This window comes from Delphinapterus leucas, chromosome 17, assembly GCF_059928025.1.
Source record: "Delphinapterus leucas isolate spDelLeu-1000000601 "Yukka" chromosome 17, BTC_Dleu_Yukka2, whole genome shotgun sequence".
Lineage (NCBI taxonomy): Eukaryota > Metazoa > Chordata > Mammalia > Artiodactyla > Monodontidae > Delphinapterus > Delphinapterus leucas.
Genome location: NC_143145.1, coordinates 34,643,273 through 34,656,374, shown reverse-complemented (window position 1 = coordinate 34,656,374; position 13,102 = coordinate 34,643,273). Strand labels below are relative to the sequence as shown.

The window sequence follows — 13,102 nt, the reverse complement described above, 5'->3', positions numbered from 1 at the left end:
CTCGATGTGTTCTCCACTGTCTGCTCTTGGCCCCTGGTGCCCTCAGCCTCCTCTTCCTGCCTTGCCACCTTCCTCCTGGGTCAACAGCTGGGTTACCTTGTGGGGGAAGGGGGAAGGGAGCTGTGTTCCATGTCCTCTAACCCCCTTAGGGGCCTGGCCATGGGCAAGGGGAGGACTGGGGTCAGGTTTGTATCTTGAAGTGTCTTAGGGTGGGACAAAGTGGGGGTCATCTGGACGCAAGCTGGAAGCACCATGGTGCATTCAGTGGATGGCTCAGGAGGGCCTCTTACCTGCCCTCAATCCAGGTACCAAGTTATGACCCACAGAGAAAATGGTAACATCCATATGGCCCCTTGCGGTAAACAGTCAAGGCAATACTGGCCAATGTTGAATTCCACTCAGCAGCCCCAAGGGCAGGAAGCACCCTACACTTAGGTAAGCAAGGTACCTGCCTTGGTCTTGTGCTTTAGAGACCCCCTTTCTGCCCACCACCCCCTTCCATACGGGGCAGATTATCCAGGGGCCAAGGGATCATACCTACAAAAGCCTCCATCCCTCCTTCAGGACCAGTTGCCTTTTTTCCCCCAGTCCATCGCAGACAAATATGTGATCCTATGAGCGTGATTAATACACAGCTCACAGCACTTGTGACTCACCATGTGAGTTTTACAGCACTGGTACTGGTCTTATACCCTCTTCGATCAGACAAGTTCAATCTTGGGTGTTCCAGTGTCAGATGGCCATAGATATTTCCAAATGCTTGTGTTCAGTTTTTATACTTATCCCACAGCAGACCAGTAACAACAGTTTGCCTGGACCAAAATGAGAAGCTGTATTTTATTTATATTTATCTATCTATCTATCTATCTATCTATCTATCTATCTATCTATCTATGCATGCCATGCTGCATGGCTTGTGGGGTCTTAGTTCCCAGAGCAGCGACTGAACCGGGGCCCACAGCAGTGAAAGCGCTGAGTCCTAACCACTGGACCACTAGGGAAGTCCCAAAGCTCTGTTTTAGACTCTTCTGTGGGTGCCAGGACCCTGGAATTACCAGCCCAAATCACACCAAACCTGCTTCCAGGGTCTTCATGGGCCTCTTCACCTGATTCATTCTCTGGGTTTGCACTCCCCTAGGCCAAGGGACAGCTGTTTGCAGGAGCAGTGGGGATGGAGATTGAGTATGTGTACTGGGGTGTCTATGCACATGCATTTGAGGCACTCTTGATACAGGATGGTGGGAGGATGGGAAGAGAAGGGGGGCAGGCTTCCAGCTGGTGGAGGAAGAGGGGCACAAAGATTTGGGGCGAGCCCAGCTGAAGGAATCCATTTCTCTGCACATCTGGAACTTAATCACAGTGCATGCCAGTCAGGAAACTTTGGACCAGGCATCTTCTATTGTGACTTACAATGCTTTGAATTCTGACTTCTATCCCATGGCCATGGTCGAGAGCCTGCACTTTGCAGAGCAGGTGGGTGACACGTGGACATGTGTGTCCTTTGGATCATTACCCCCTCAGCTGCGTTGGGACTGCTGCCTCATTAGTTCTGCTCCTTCCTCCCTTAGTATATCAGATACACTGTGCCTGCCTCATGGCAAATAATTTCTCAACACTCTGGGAAAGGATTTTGTTTGTTTTCTTTAAGTTTCGTTGAAAGCAAACCTAGGCTATCACCCCAAAAGTAAGATAGGCAAATGACTTGACAATTATAAAACACATACACGCAATTAGCCAACAGGCACGTAAATATCTCTAGTAAATTAAGAAGTATAAACCAAAGCGATGAGATAATTTATTTTGCCTCTTAAATTGGCAAAGATAAGAAGCAAGAAAACGTTCAGTGTTTGTGAGGGTTTTGGGAACATTGCCATTTCATATACTGTTAGCAGAAGGGCAATAGGGTGATTGGAGAAAGACTTATAGAGATAAATCTGGCAGTGAATTGCAAAAGACTTTAAAATGTGTATATCTTTTGAAATCTTGAAGACATTGTTGCATACTTCCCTTACATCTGTTAGTTGCTGATGAAAAGCCTGATGTCAATCTCATTCTTGATTTTTTTCCCTCTTCTGAAACTTTTGTTATCAATGACATTCTGAAATTTCACTAAGATCTCTCTGGGTTGCGTTTTTCTTTTTATTTGTCCTGCCAAGTGCTTGGTAGGCTATTTCATATACATTTTTAAAATTTTATTGAAGTATAGTTGATTTACAATGTTGTGTTAATTTCTGCTGTACAGCAAAATGACTCAGTTATACATATCTATTCTTTTTCATATTCGTTTCCATTATGGTTTATCACAGGATGTTTAATATAGTTCCCTGTGCTATAGAGTAGGACCTTGTTGTTTATCCATTCTATATATACTAGTTTGCATCTGCTAATCCCAAACTCCCAATCCTTCCCTCCCACACCTCTCCTCCCCCTTGGCAACCACATGACTGTTCTCTATGTCTGTGAGTCGGTTTCTGTTTCATAGATATGGTCACTTGTGGGGTATTTTAGATTTCACATATAAGTGATATCGTACGATATTTGTCTTTCTCTTTCTGACTTCACTAAGTATGATAATCTCTAGGTCCATCCATGTTGCCATTATTTCATTCTTTTTTTATGGCTGAGTGACATCCCACTGTATATATATATGTCACATCTTCTTTATTCATCTGTCGATGGACGTTTAGGTTGTTTCCATGTCTTGGCTATTATAAATAGTGCCACTGTGAACATGAGTGCATGTATATTTTTGAATTATAGTTTTGTCTGGGTATATACCCAAGATTGGGATTGCTGGATCACATGGCAACTCTATTTTTAGTTTTTTGAGGAACCGCTGTACGATTTTTCATAATGGCCGCACCAATTTACATTCCCTTGGTAGGCTATTTCAATTTGGGCTTTCATGTCTTTCTTCAGTTCTGAGAAATACTTAGTATTATTTCTTCTGCTCAAATTGCTTCTGCTCAATTTTTTTCTGTTCCTTCTTTCTGGAACTCCTCTTAGATTAAGGTTGTAATTTCTGGATTTCTATCCTGTGTTTCTTTCTTTTTTTTTTTTTTTTTTTTTGAGGTACGCAGGCCTCTCACTGTTGTGGCCTTTCCCGTCGCGGAGCACAGGCTCTGGACGCGCAGGCTCAGAGGCCATGGCTTACGGGCCCAGCCGCTCTGTGGCATGTGGGATCCTCCCAGACCGGTGCACGAATCCGTGTCCCCTGCATCGGCAGGCAGACTCTCAACCACTGCGCCACCAGGGAAGCCCTATTCTGTGTTTCTTAATGTGTTTTTCATACGTTCACTTACCCCTTCCAGGAGAGTTCCTTGGCTTGCTCTTCCAGTTCACCAAATTGCTCTTTAACTGTGCCTGTCCTGCTATTCAGCTTCTCTATTGAGTTTTTAAACTTCATTTCAACAGTTAAAACTATTATTTCAGGGGCTTCCCTGGTGGCGCAGTGGTTAAGAATCTGCCTGCCGATACAGGGGACACGGGTTCAATCCCTGGTCCGGGAAGATCCCACATGCTGCGGAGCAACTAAGCCCGTGCGCCACAACTACTGAGCCTGTGCTCTAGAGCCCGTGAGCCACAACTACTGAAGCCTGCGCACCTAGAGCCCGTGCTCTGCAACAAGAGAAGCCACCGCAATGAGAAGCCCACACACCACAATGAAGAGTAGCCCCCGCTCCCCGCAGCTAGAGAAAGCCCACGCGCAGCAACGAAGACCCAACACAGCCAAAACTAAATAAATTTTTAAAAAGCCGAAACTATTATTCCAAATATTTCTGATTGAACCTTTTTGGTCACTCTTGTCCTCATATTATCTTCCCTTATTTTTCTGAGCAGATTAAATACACTTACTTAAAATTCTGTGCTACATTCTGTATTAATTCCATTTCCTTTGAGGTCTCCATTATAGAGTCTGTTGTCTCTCTTTTTTGGTGTTGACCTTCTCCAACTGTTTGTATATTCTTATTTTTGTACTAATTTCTGTCACTGAAATTTCCTGTTACAACATCAGCTGCATCTCTTTAAGAAGCCAGCTTGGAAGGCAAGGATGGAAACAACTATTGGCTTACTCTACTGGTACTGTTTTCAGACAGCAAGCCTTCTTGGCATGACTTTTCTCTTTCTCTCAGGTGTCACTAGCCCCTGAGAGCACTGCCCTTCTCTCTGAGCCAAGGCCCTCTCTGTGCTGTTTCTACTCAACTATACTTCTGACACCAAATGTGTGGGTTTTTATCCCCCAAATCAACCAATTCTCCAACTCTCCAGACACCAACTGGGTGTCCTACTACTCAATTCAATTCTGACACTCTCTGGGGTTAGCACAGACCCACAGGTTAAGGGCCCAGTCCCCCAAGACTGCCTCTCCTCCACTTCAGACACCAGTTGCAAGTCCCAGGCTGCCACCTGTACTTCGACCAGCTGGCTATAAATCAGGGTTCTCATACCCCCTCCTCAGGTTCAGTAATATGCTAGAATGACTCACAGAACTCAGGAACACTTTACTTATGTATACCAGATTATTGTAAAAGATATTATAACTGATACAAATGAACAGCCAGATAAAGAGGTACAAGACCTCCAAAAGAGTTCCAAGTGCAGGAGCTTCTGACAAGCTTCTGACTTCATGGAGTTGGCGTGTGCCACCTTCCCAGCACATATATGCTTTCACCAACCTGGAAGCTCCCCCAAACGTTGTCACTTAGGGATTTTTATGGAGGTTTCTTCGTGAGGCATCGTCAGTTACTAACTCAATCTGCAGCCCCTCTCCCCTCCCCAGAGGTTAGGAGGTGGGGCTGAAAGTTCCAAGCTCCTAATCAAGGTTAGGTCTTCCTGGCAACCAGCCCCCATCTGAAGCTATCTAGGGCCCACCAGGAGCTGCCTTGTTATAACAAATAGGGCTCCTCTGTGTCCTATCACTCATGAAATTCCAAGGAATTTGGGAGCTCTGTGTCACGAAGTGCGAGCAAATACCAAATGTTGTAACAAAATATGCTGCTGTCACCCCTGTTACTCAGGAAATGGCAAGAGTTTTAGGAACTCTATGCCAGGAACTGGGGACAAAGACCAAATATGTATTTCTTTTTATATCACAATGTCCTACCCTCACAGACTGCTCCATCATTGCCGTCTGGCCTCAGCTGGTGGAGAAATAGAATGACTGACCTACCTGGCTGCCCTTGGCCTCCCTGTGGCCATGACAGAGCCTCTACTGGCTTCTCGTCTCCCACTTGGCACTCGCCCTCACGCTCCCTGGACCGCGTTTTATCTTTTCAATCAGATACTCTTTATCCATGAATTTCTCTCTGTAGTCCTCCTCTTGCTTGTTTTTGTTTTTTTTTTGGCCATGCCACGTGGCTTGTGGGATCTCAGTTCCTTGACCAGACCAGGGGTTGAACCCATGCCCTTGGCATTGTAAATGCAGAGTCCTAACCACTGGACTGCCAGGGAATTCCCTCCTCTTGCTTTTCAATTAGGCTATATTTAAACTTCATTCTATCATTTCTTGGCATTTCATGGAAGGAACACATGCTCAGTCCAATACCTTGAGGTGGAATTATGTAAAAAACGATATATAAACTTCAAACCAGTAACCCACCTCTAGGAATTTATCCTAAGGAAGTAATTAAGAATAAAGCTTTAACCCCAAGGAGTTTCATCATAGTAACATTTGATATGAAAAAGTGAAAACAGATATCCAATTAGAGGGGTTTAATTAAATAAATGGTGACACATCCATACAATGACAGAGTAAGTATGTGAAAAATAATATGACAGAATATTTAAGGGTATAGAAAAATGTCATTGATGTATTAAGTAGAAATTTCAGGTTACAAAATTATTTTAAAGTCTCATTTTTGTAAAAAAAAAAAAAACACCACACATGTTCTTATAGAAAATGGTAGCTCTGCATGGTGGGATTTCTGCTTGACTTTTTTTTCTTGTTTTTGGCTGTCTTTTTTTCCACACTCTTGGAGATTGTTTTCAGTAACTGCTATGTGCAAGACTCTAGTCGCATCCTCTGCTTCCCTCCCCCAGGTGGGCTGGAAGATGGCATGTCCTCCAACAGTGTGCCCCGATCGACAGCCCCAAGTGGAATATCCAACCCAGAGAAGAAGATGAGCTGTGGGACCCAGTGCCCAAATCCCCAGGGCCTCAGCTCAGGCCCCCTGACCCAGAAACAGAATGGCCTCCGGACCACAGAGGTAGGTCGCAGCCACAGAACAGACTTGGGACCGGAGACAGGGGGAGAAGGTTGCTTCAGGGCAGAGCCAAGCTGAGACAGCACCCAGGGAAGGAGCGGTGACAGCTCACCTTGCCAAAGGAAATTCTCCACCCACCCGTGTGAAAATTGTTGCAAAGAAAATAGCAAGGCTCCCCCTCCCACCCCCTGCCTTGAGGGTTGCTGTGTTTTGTTGAATCAGCGGAAATGGGTCCTTGTTATTAGCGCTCTAAAGGAAGTGTGTGTTTGTTTAAATACAGCTTTGTTCAAGGACCTCCTTTGCTGTCGCAGCTCTCAGCATCTTGATAGTGAGGTCTCTACTGGCTACGGGAACTAGTCTCAGGCCAGGCAGTCGGCCATCGCAGGGGTTGGCAGGGAAGAAGACCAGCGTGGTGGGAGACAAGCCTGGTGTTCTACCTCACACCCTCCAACCAGGTGGGCAGTGGGAGGGTCTGCAAGGGGGGTTCTTGTTGCAGAATGTGGTGACAGCATCACCCCACACTATTGCTGTTGGAGATGAGGCAGGGCTACGGAGTCCCTGGACCTACCTGGCATCCTGTCTGATTCTTTCTTTTCTCTCCTGCTGTCCCGACCGCTCCTTAGCAGACCAGCGCAGCCGTCTGCCGTTCCTCCCTCATCTTCCCCATCCCCTCTAGCTCCCACCTTCAAAGTCCACTACTTACCCAATACTCCAAATCCATTTTTCCCCTCTCCCCTGTCAAAACTTACTGGTCCTGTCCCTCAGGCCAGCGCCGTCTGTTTTCGAGGATCCAGCTGGGTTATCTAATGGTGGAATTCTTGCCCACATCAGTGAGTTCCCTTTCTAATCTTTGGTCAGAAAACCTGTTGCAAATTCAATTAAGTAAGTAGCTTTGCAGGAATCACTCAGTCTCCCAGAGTCTCAGGTTCTTTATCCACACAATGGAAATAGTACCAAGATGAGAGAACAGATGGGCCTGTTCTTTGTGAACTGAGAGGTGCTGTGAGAAAGGCAGTAAGGCACCCAGCACCACAAGCCAATTAAAGGAAACACTGATGGTGGCTCTTCAGACATGTAGGAGGTCATGGGTGGGGGGTAGATCTGAGGGCAGCAGTGGCCTTCCTGGTGTCCTGTATTGCCTGCTTTGTCTGTGCATAAGCTGGCCTTCTAGAGGCCCAAGCATCATTGCCATCTCCCAAGGCAGTCTGGGCCCCACAGAACTATGCTCAGAAGCTTGGTCATTGCTCTAGGGCAGGCCCTGACTTTTGTACCCTAACCTCCTCCCCACACTGTGCCCTCACCTTTCGAGCCAAGATGTTCCATGAATGGGAGGAAGTGGCTTTGCCTGTCACATGCTTGCTTTCCAACCTCACTTCCGTCATCCATCACTTTCAAGTTGTGTTCTGCAATTTACAAAGTGCTTTTAGTTCTAGTGGCTCATTGAATCCTCCCAAGAGCATGTAAAGTAAGCGTCATCCCATTTCAAAGACAAGGAAACTGAGATGCACTTGATTGATGACATGAATAGGTCATATAAGTGCTAGAGATGAGTGTTGGTAACTTTAAATTGAAACAGGTGACTATTAGAAAAGTGGAGCGTAGAGATCTTAAAGTACTTTTTTTGTCAGAGAATAATGTATTAGTCAGCTAATGCCACAATAATGCTGCATGACAAAGCAAATCAACATTCAGTGGCTTAAAACAACCATCTTTTTCTCCTCACAATCAGCCACAATTTGAATGGCTAGGCCTGACTTCAGGCTCCAGGCTCCAGGTCTAGCTCAGTCTGTTCTGTGTATTTTATTCTGTGAATCAGGCTAAAAGAGCAGCAGCTCTCTGAGGTATATTATCATGGCTATGGCAGATAGCCCAAGAGGGCAAACGCATTTCATGTCTCTGCTCACACCATACCATCTAACCCCCTATTGGCCAAACCCAACATCAGTAGGACAAGGCAGTGTGCTCTGTCCCCAGTAGAGAGACAGCAAAGGATTAGGGGCAATAGTGCAATCTACCACTTATAACATATATATAGAAAAATGTACAAGCCTGTCATAAGTCCAATGAATTTTAATAAGGTGACACACCTGTGTAGCCATCTTCCATATGGAGACACAGAACAGTATCACTACTCCAGAAATCCCCTGTGTGCCCCTCACCACGGTGACTGGGATGTGCCAGTCACTGTCCACACCCCAACAATATAACCACTGTCCTGACATCTAGCATCACAGATCACTTTTGTTTATTTTTGACTTTTATAGATGGCATCATACAGTATTTGCTCTTTTGTGTCCGGCTTCTTTTGTTCAACATTATGCTAGTGAGAATCATGCATGTTGTTGTGAGTTGCAAAAATTTCCTCATTTTCATTGCTATGTATATTTCATTAAATGAATATACCACAATTTAACCCTTCTACTTGAAGGACATTTGGGTTGTTTCCAGTTTGGGGCTATTGTGAACAATATAGCTGTTAACATTCTTGTACCCTTAGGTGGACATTCACTTCTCTGGGGAATATATATATATACCCAGGAGTAGAATTCCTGGCTCATAGGATGGGGATATATTTGGCTTTAATAGATACTGACACAGTTTTCCAAAGTGGTTATACCACTTTACATGCTGACGGGCAGCAGATAAGTTCCAGTTACGGACCATAAGAATTTAAGGCCAGTAAGTCGTGCTTAGTCCTGTCTTTCTTAGGCCCGTGAGAGCAGCCTTCTAGGTGCCGCCGGGGGTGCTAAGCACTTCCTTGTATTATCTCACTTGATCCTCACAATGACTCTACAGTGTGATATTGTTGTCTCCAGTTCACAGATAAGAATGGAGACTCAGGCGGCTCAGGAAAGCTCTCTGCACACCACACAGGCGTGCACTCTGGGAGCTTGTGTGGTAGTTAAAATGGGGCCGGGTGGAGCCAGCCCGCCTCGGACTCCAGCCACAGTGAAAACTGTGTCGCAGGGGAGTGAGGACCACGCACCTCACCAACACAGCACCAGGGGGCAGATGCCACACTGATAAGCTGGTCACAAAACCAAATGTGAAATTTTGTTTTCACGATTCAGTGAACAATGCTGTGTTGTAAGTATTTCCAAAATAAGATCAGGGAGCGGATAGCTTCAGTTTTAAGCATTCAGACAATTGCTGAAATGCATCAGGGGTCTTCCTGTCCTGAGACCTCACCAGCCACCAGGCATCCTAACTTCCTCAAAGGCAAAGGTTTCTACTTAAGGTGTCAGCTTACAAGACAAGTCAACCTCTGATTGAAGCTTCTGTCAGCAGAGCTATCTCGTACCAACACAGATCTCAGCTGCCTAGAATCTGCCTAAGGAAAATAATTTTCTTCCTATTCCGTCCAGGGCCTTTGACATACTGTCTCTTCCTAGCTTGTTTCATACTCCAGGCTAGAGCTTCCTGCGTTTTCTGTGCCTGGCTCAGGCAGCGTCTGGCTCACCTCTTCTGGTCCGCCTTTGCTCCCCCCAGGATGAACTATTAGCACCTCACCGCGTTCCCCTGGACATCATCGGGCCACTGGCTGATGGTTCTTGGGCACTTTTTTAAAAGCTTTCCTTCTCCAGAAGAACCCGTTCATAAAGCATGCATCCTCATGCACGTGTCTACACAGTGTTCCCGTTCCGATTTTTTTTTTTTTTTTTTTTTTGCGGTATGCGGGCCTCTCACTGTTGTGGCCTCTCCCATTGCGGAGCACAGGCTCCGAATGCGCAGGCTCAGCGGCCATGGCTCACGGGCCCAGCCGCTCCGCGGCATGTGGGATCCTCCCGGACCGGGGCACGAACCCGTGTCCCCTGCATCGGCAGGCGGACTCTCAACCACCGCGCCACCAGGGAAGCCCCCGTTCAGATTTATAGACCAAGTTTGTCCAGTCACTGGGCCTGGAAGATTTCCTCATCAGGTCCTATAAGCACTCTTTGGATTCCTTCATCTAATGTTCGTCCACTGAGTGCCATCTGGGTGCCAGGCACTGTTCTGATGCCAAGGATCCAAGAGTGGAACAGGCACACATGCCCTTTGCTCTGAAGCAGTTGCCAATTTTTTTTTTCTTTTTTGATGTTCTAGAAAGGCGCGATTTAATAAAATAGAGTCCTTGGTCTCAAGGAGTTCACAGTCTAGTAGAAGAGACATAGCAGTGGATACACTATTATAACACAGTGTGGTAAGTGCTGTTATACAGGGGGTCATGTGATGCTGAGGGAACCCCCAGGAGGGGCATCTCTTGTGTGCTCAGTACAGCGCCTGGCACTTAGCAGGGGAGCAACAAAAGTCTGTCAAGGGATTGAATGAATAAACCCAACCTGGATGTCAGAGAAAGCTTTCTGGGGGAAGAGAAGCCATATCTGAGAGCAGGAGAAGGAAGGGGGAGGGCTAGCCAGGTGAAAGTGGTGGACTAGGGTTGGGACGAAGGGGCACGTGATATAGCAGCGGGATGTGCCTTGAACTCTCCCAGGTTCTGGAACATGTGCCCAGCTCAGGATGTTGTGCATAGTAGGTGCTCAGTGAAACCACGGGGACCCTGTAGGGTCTTCTATTCAGGCCTCTGTTGTGCAACTTCAGGAAGCAGCTTCTACCACTCCCTTGCACTGTGTGCACAGGGCAGTCACAGCCTGCAATGCAGGTGCTGCCTTTGGAGTTGAGCAATGTGGTGCTACTTCCTCGGAATCCAGATGTCTCTGTCTGTCCTTTTTGATGCTGTCATCTGGTTCCACCGTGCTTAGTCTCCCTGTTTTCTGCAGTCTTCTCAGTACACACCCTTTGCTCCTGCAAAGCCAGCAGCTGCCAATTTTAATGGCGCTGAGCCTGGGGAGGCAGATAATACAGAATAAATGAAGATAGATTTGAAATGGTGCTGCGAAGGAAAGAGAAGGCCCCTGGAAGGGGATAGAAGCTACTCGATTTAACATAGATGTGGTCCACAGTTCAGAGCACTTTCCAAAGGGCCACGAGGGGCAACTGGCTTTGCTGATGCCTGGGAGCAGCTGGGAGCAGCAGCGTTCGGAGCCCTTCTCCACTCTCTGTCTCATCAAACAAACTACATCTTCTTTCAATTTCCTCTGGCCCCTGTCTCATGCCCAGCGTTGATAGGTGCTAACTGGCAGAAAGATTGTGGCAAAAATGATGTCTCACAAATTTGAACTGCCTCAGTGGGGCGCTCTTTCTCTAGTAAACCTTGATTTGCTCCAGTCACTTGGGACCTTTCTGACTGTACAGCACCTGATAAATCATCGAATGTCTCCCCCCCCCCCCCCCCCCCCCCCCCCCCCCCCCCCCCCCCCCCCGCCTTCCCTGAGCTCAACAAACAAGCAAGGGGAAGCTCTGTAGCTGCTTGTTCTCTCCTGCTAATTAATTCCTCAGGAACTCTGGGCTGCCTCCAGACATTTACTCTCCAACGTGAATGTGCCGTTTCTTCAGGCTTAGGACTCTTGTATTTCTCCTCCAGAGGTATAGCCTCGAGTATTCAGCTAAGGTAGAAAAGTGGGTGGTGGATGTAGCTCGGGGCAGACGAAGCTCTGAGTCTGTGGCTGGCCTCCCAGTGAGCCTTCACGTCTTCAGAAGTTGCATCTCTTTTAGTTGCTTTATTATTCTTGGCAAAGTGTCCGGACCTTGCCAAAGAGATTAGCTGATGCCTGGACTGATTCTCAGCTAAGTAGCCTCATCCTTCTGCGCTTCCTGCCCACCCCTCCCCCGCCCCCCCTCCAGTGTCTGTCAGCAAGTCTTGGTGCGGTCCAGGAAAGGTAGGTGAAGCCTCAGAGACGTGGATGTGACCAAAGAGGGAGGCCTAATCCAGAAAGGAGGATGGGACCAGCCCAGAATTTCTCCTGGTTGGTGGTAATACGAGATCCGTGAGGAGAGTTTGGAAAGTAAATATGAGTCTCTCCTAGAGGAACAAAAACATGACGTTAAAAGGAGAGTGAAAAAAAGAAACCATTGAGGACAACCAGAGAGGGAAACCTCTTAGAAGGACACTTTGGTGCATATTCTAGTTTAAGCCTGGGAAAAGGAAGCAATGTAGCAGCATAGGGATGTGTGTGTGTGTGTGTGTGTGTGTGTGTGTGTGTGTGGTGTGTGGTGATTTCCACAATGCATCTATATATCAGCTGTTACCTTATGTAGACGAAGAATTGCAAAACTCAGTATTCACCTGAGGGTCTGCAGAAAAACCAATTCGATTAGAAGACTCTCAGGGCAGAGACCTTCTTCTTCTTTGTATTCTTCCCTTGCCCCCTGAGCCTGCTTCAGGGGTATGCACCTAGTGTGTACTCACTGATTGTTGCTTGAATGAGGTCGGCCTAGGACTTCATTAAGATTAGAAAAACTGGGACTTCCCTGGTGGTCCAGTGGTTAAGAATCCACCTGCGGGTTCGATCCCTGGTCAGGGAACTAAGATCCCACATGCCCCGGGGCAACTAAGCCCGCACGCCACAACTACTGAGCTCGCACCTCAACTAGAGTGCCTGAGTGCCACAGACTATTGAGCCCACGCACCCTGGAGCCCGGGCGCCACAACTAGAGAGAAGCCCGTGCACTGCAGCGAAGAGCCCATGTGTCACAGCGAAAGATCCTACAGGCCTCAATGAAGATTCCTGCGTGCCACAACTAAGACTGGACGCAGCCAAAAAAAAAAGATTAGAAAAATTTCCCACGGCTCCACTCCCCACTCACCCCCTTCCCACGTCCAGCCTCCCACCATCTTTAGTTCAACTCAGCACCTCTGTTGACACTGGCCTCAAGCAAATTGCTTTAGCCTAAGTGACTTCAGTTGCCTCCTCGGGAAAAGTGAACACAACTACATTCCTGGCCATGTCTCAGGGATGGTGCAAGGAACAATCAATCACGAGCATGATTGAAATCCTAGGAAAGTTCTAGAATGTTTAGGC

The 13,102-nt window shown here is 47.0% G+C and overlaps 1 protein-coding gene across 1 annotated transcript in view; it reads left to right on the top strand.

Annotated features, from left to right (window-relative positions):
• The window catches only part of BAALC (BAALC binder of MAP3K1 and KLF4), a 149,124-nt gene that overhangs the window by 121,734 nt on the left and 14,288 nt on the right, over positions 1-13,102 (top strand). Inside the window, exon 2 of the mRNA XM_022584654.3 lies at positions 6,040-6,206. Within this exon, the coding sequence (XP_022440362.1) occupies positions 6,040-6,206 (167 nt within the window). The remainder of the gene's footprint in view (positions 1-6,039; positions 6,207-13,102) is intronic.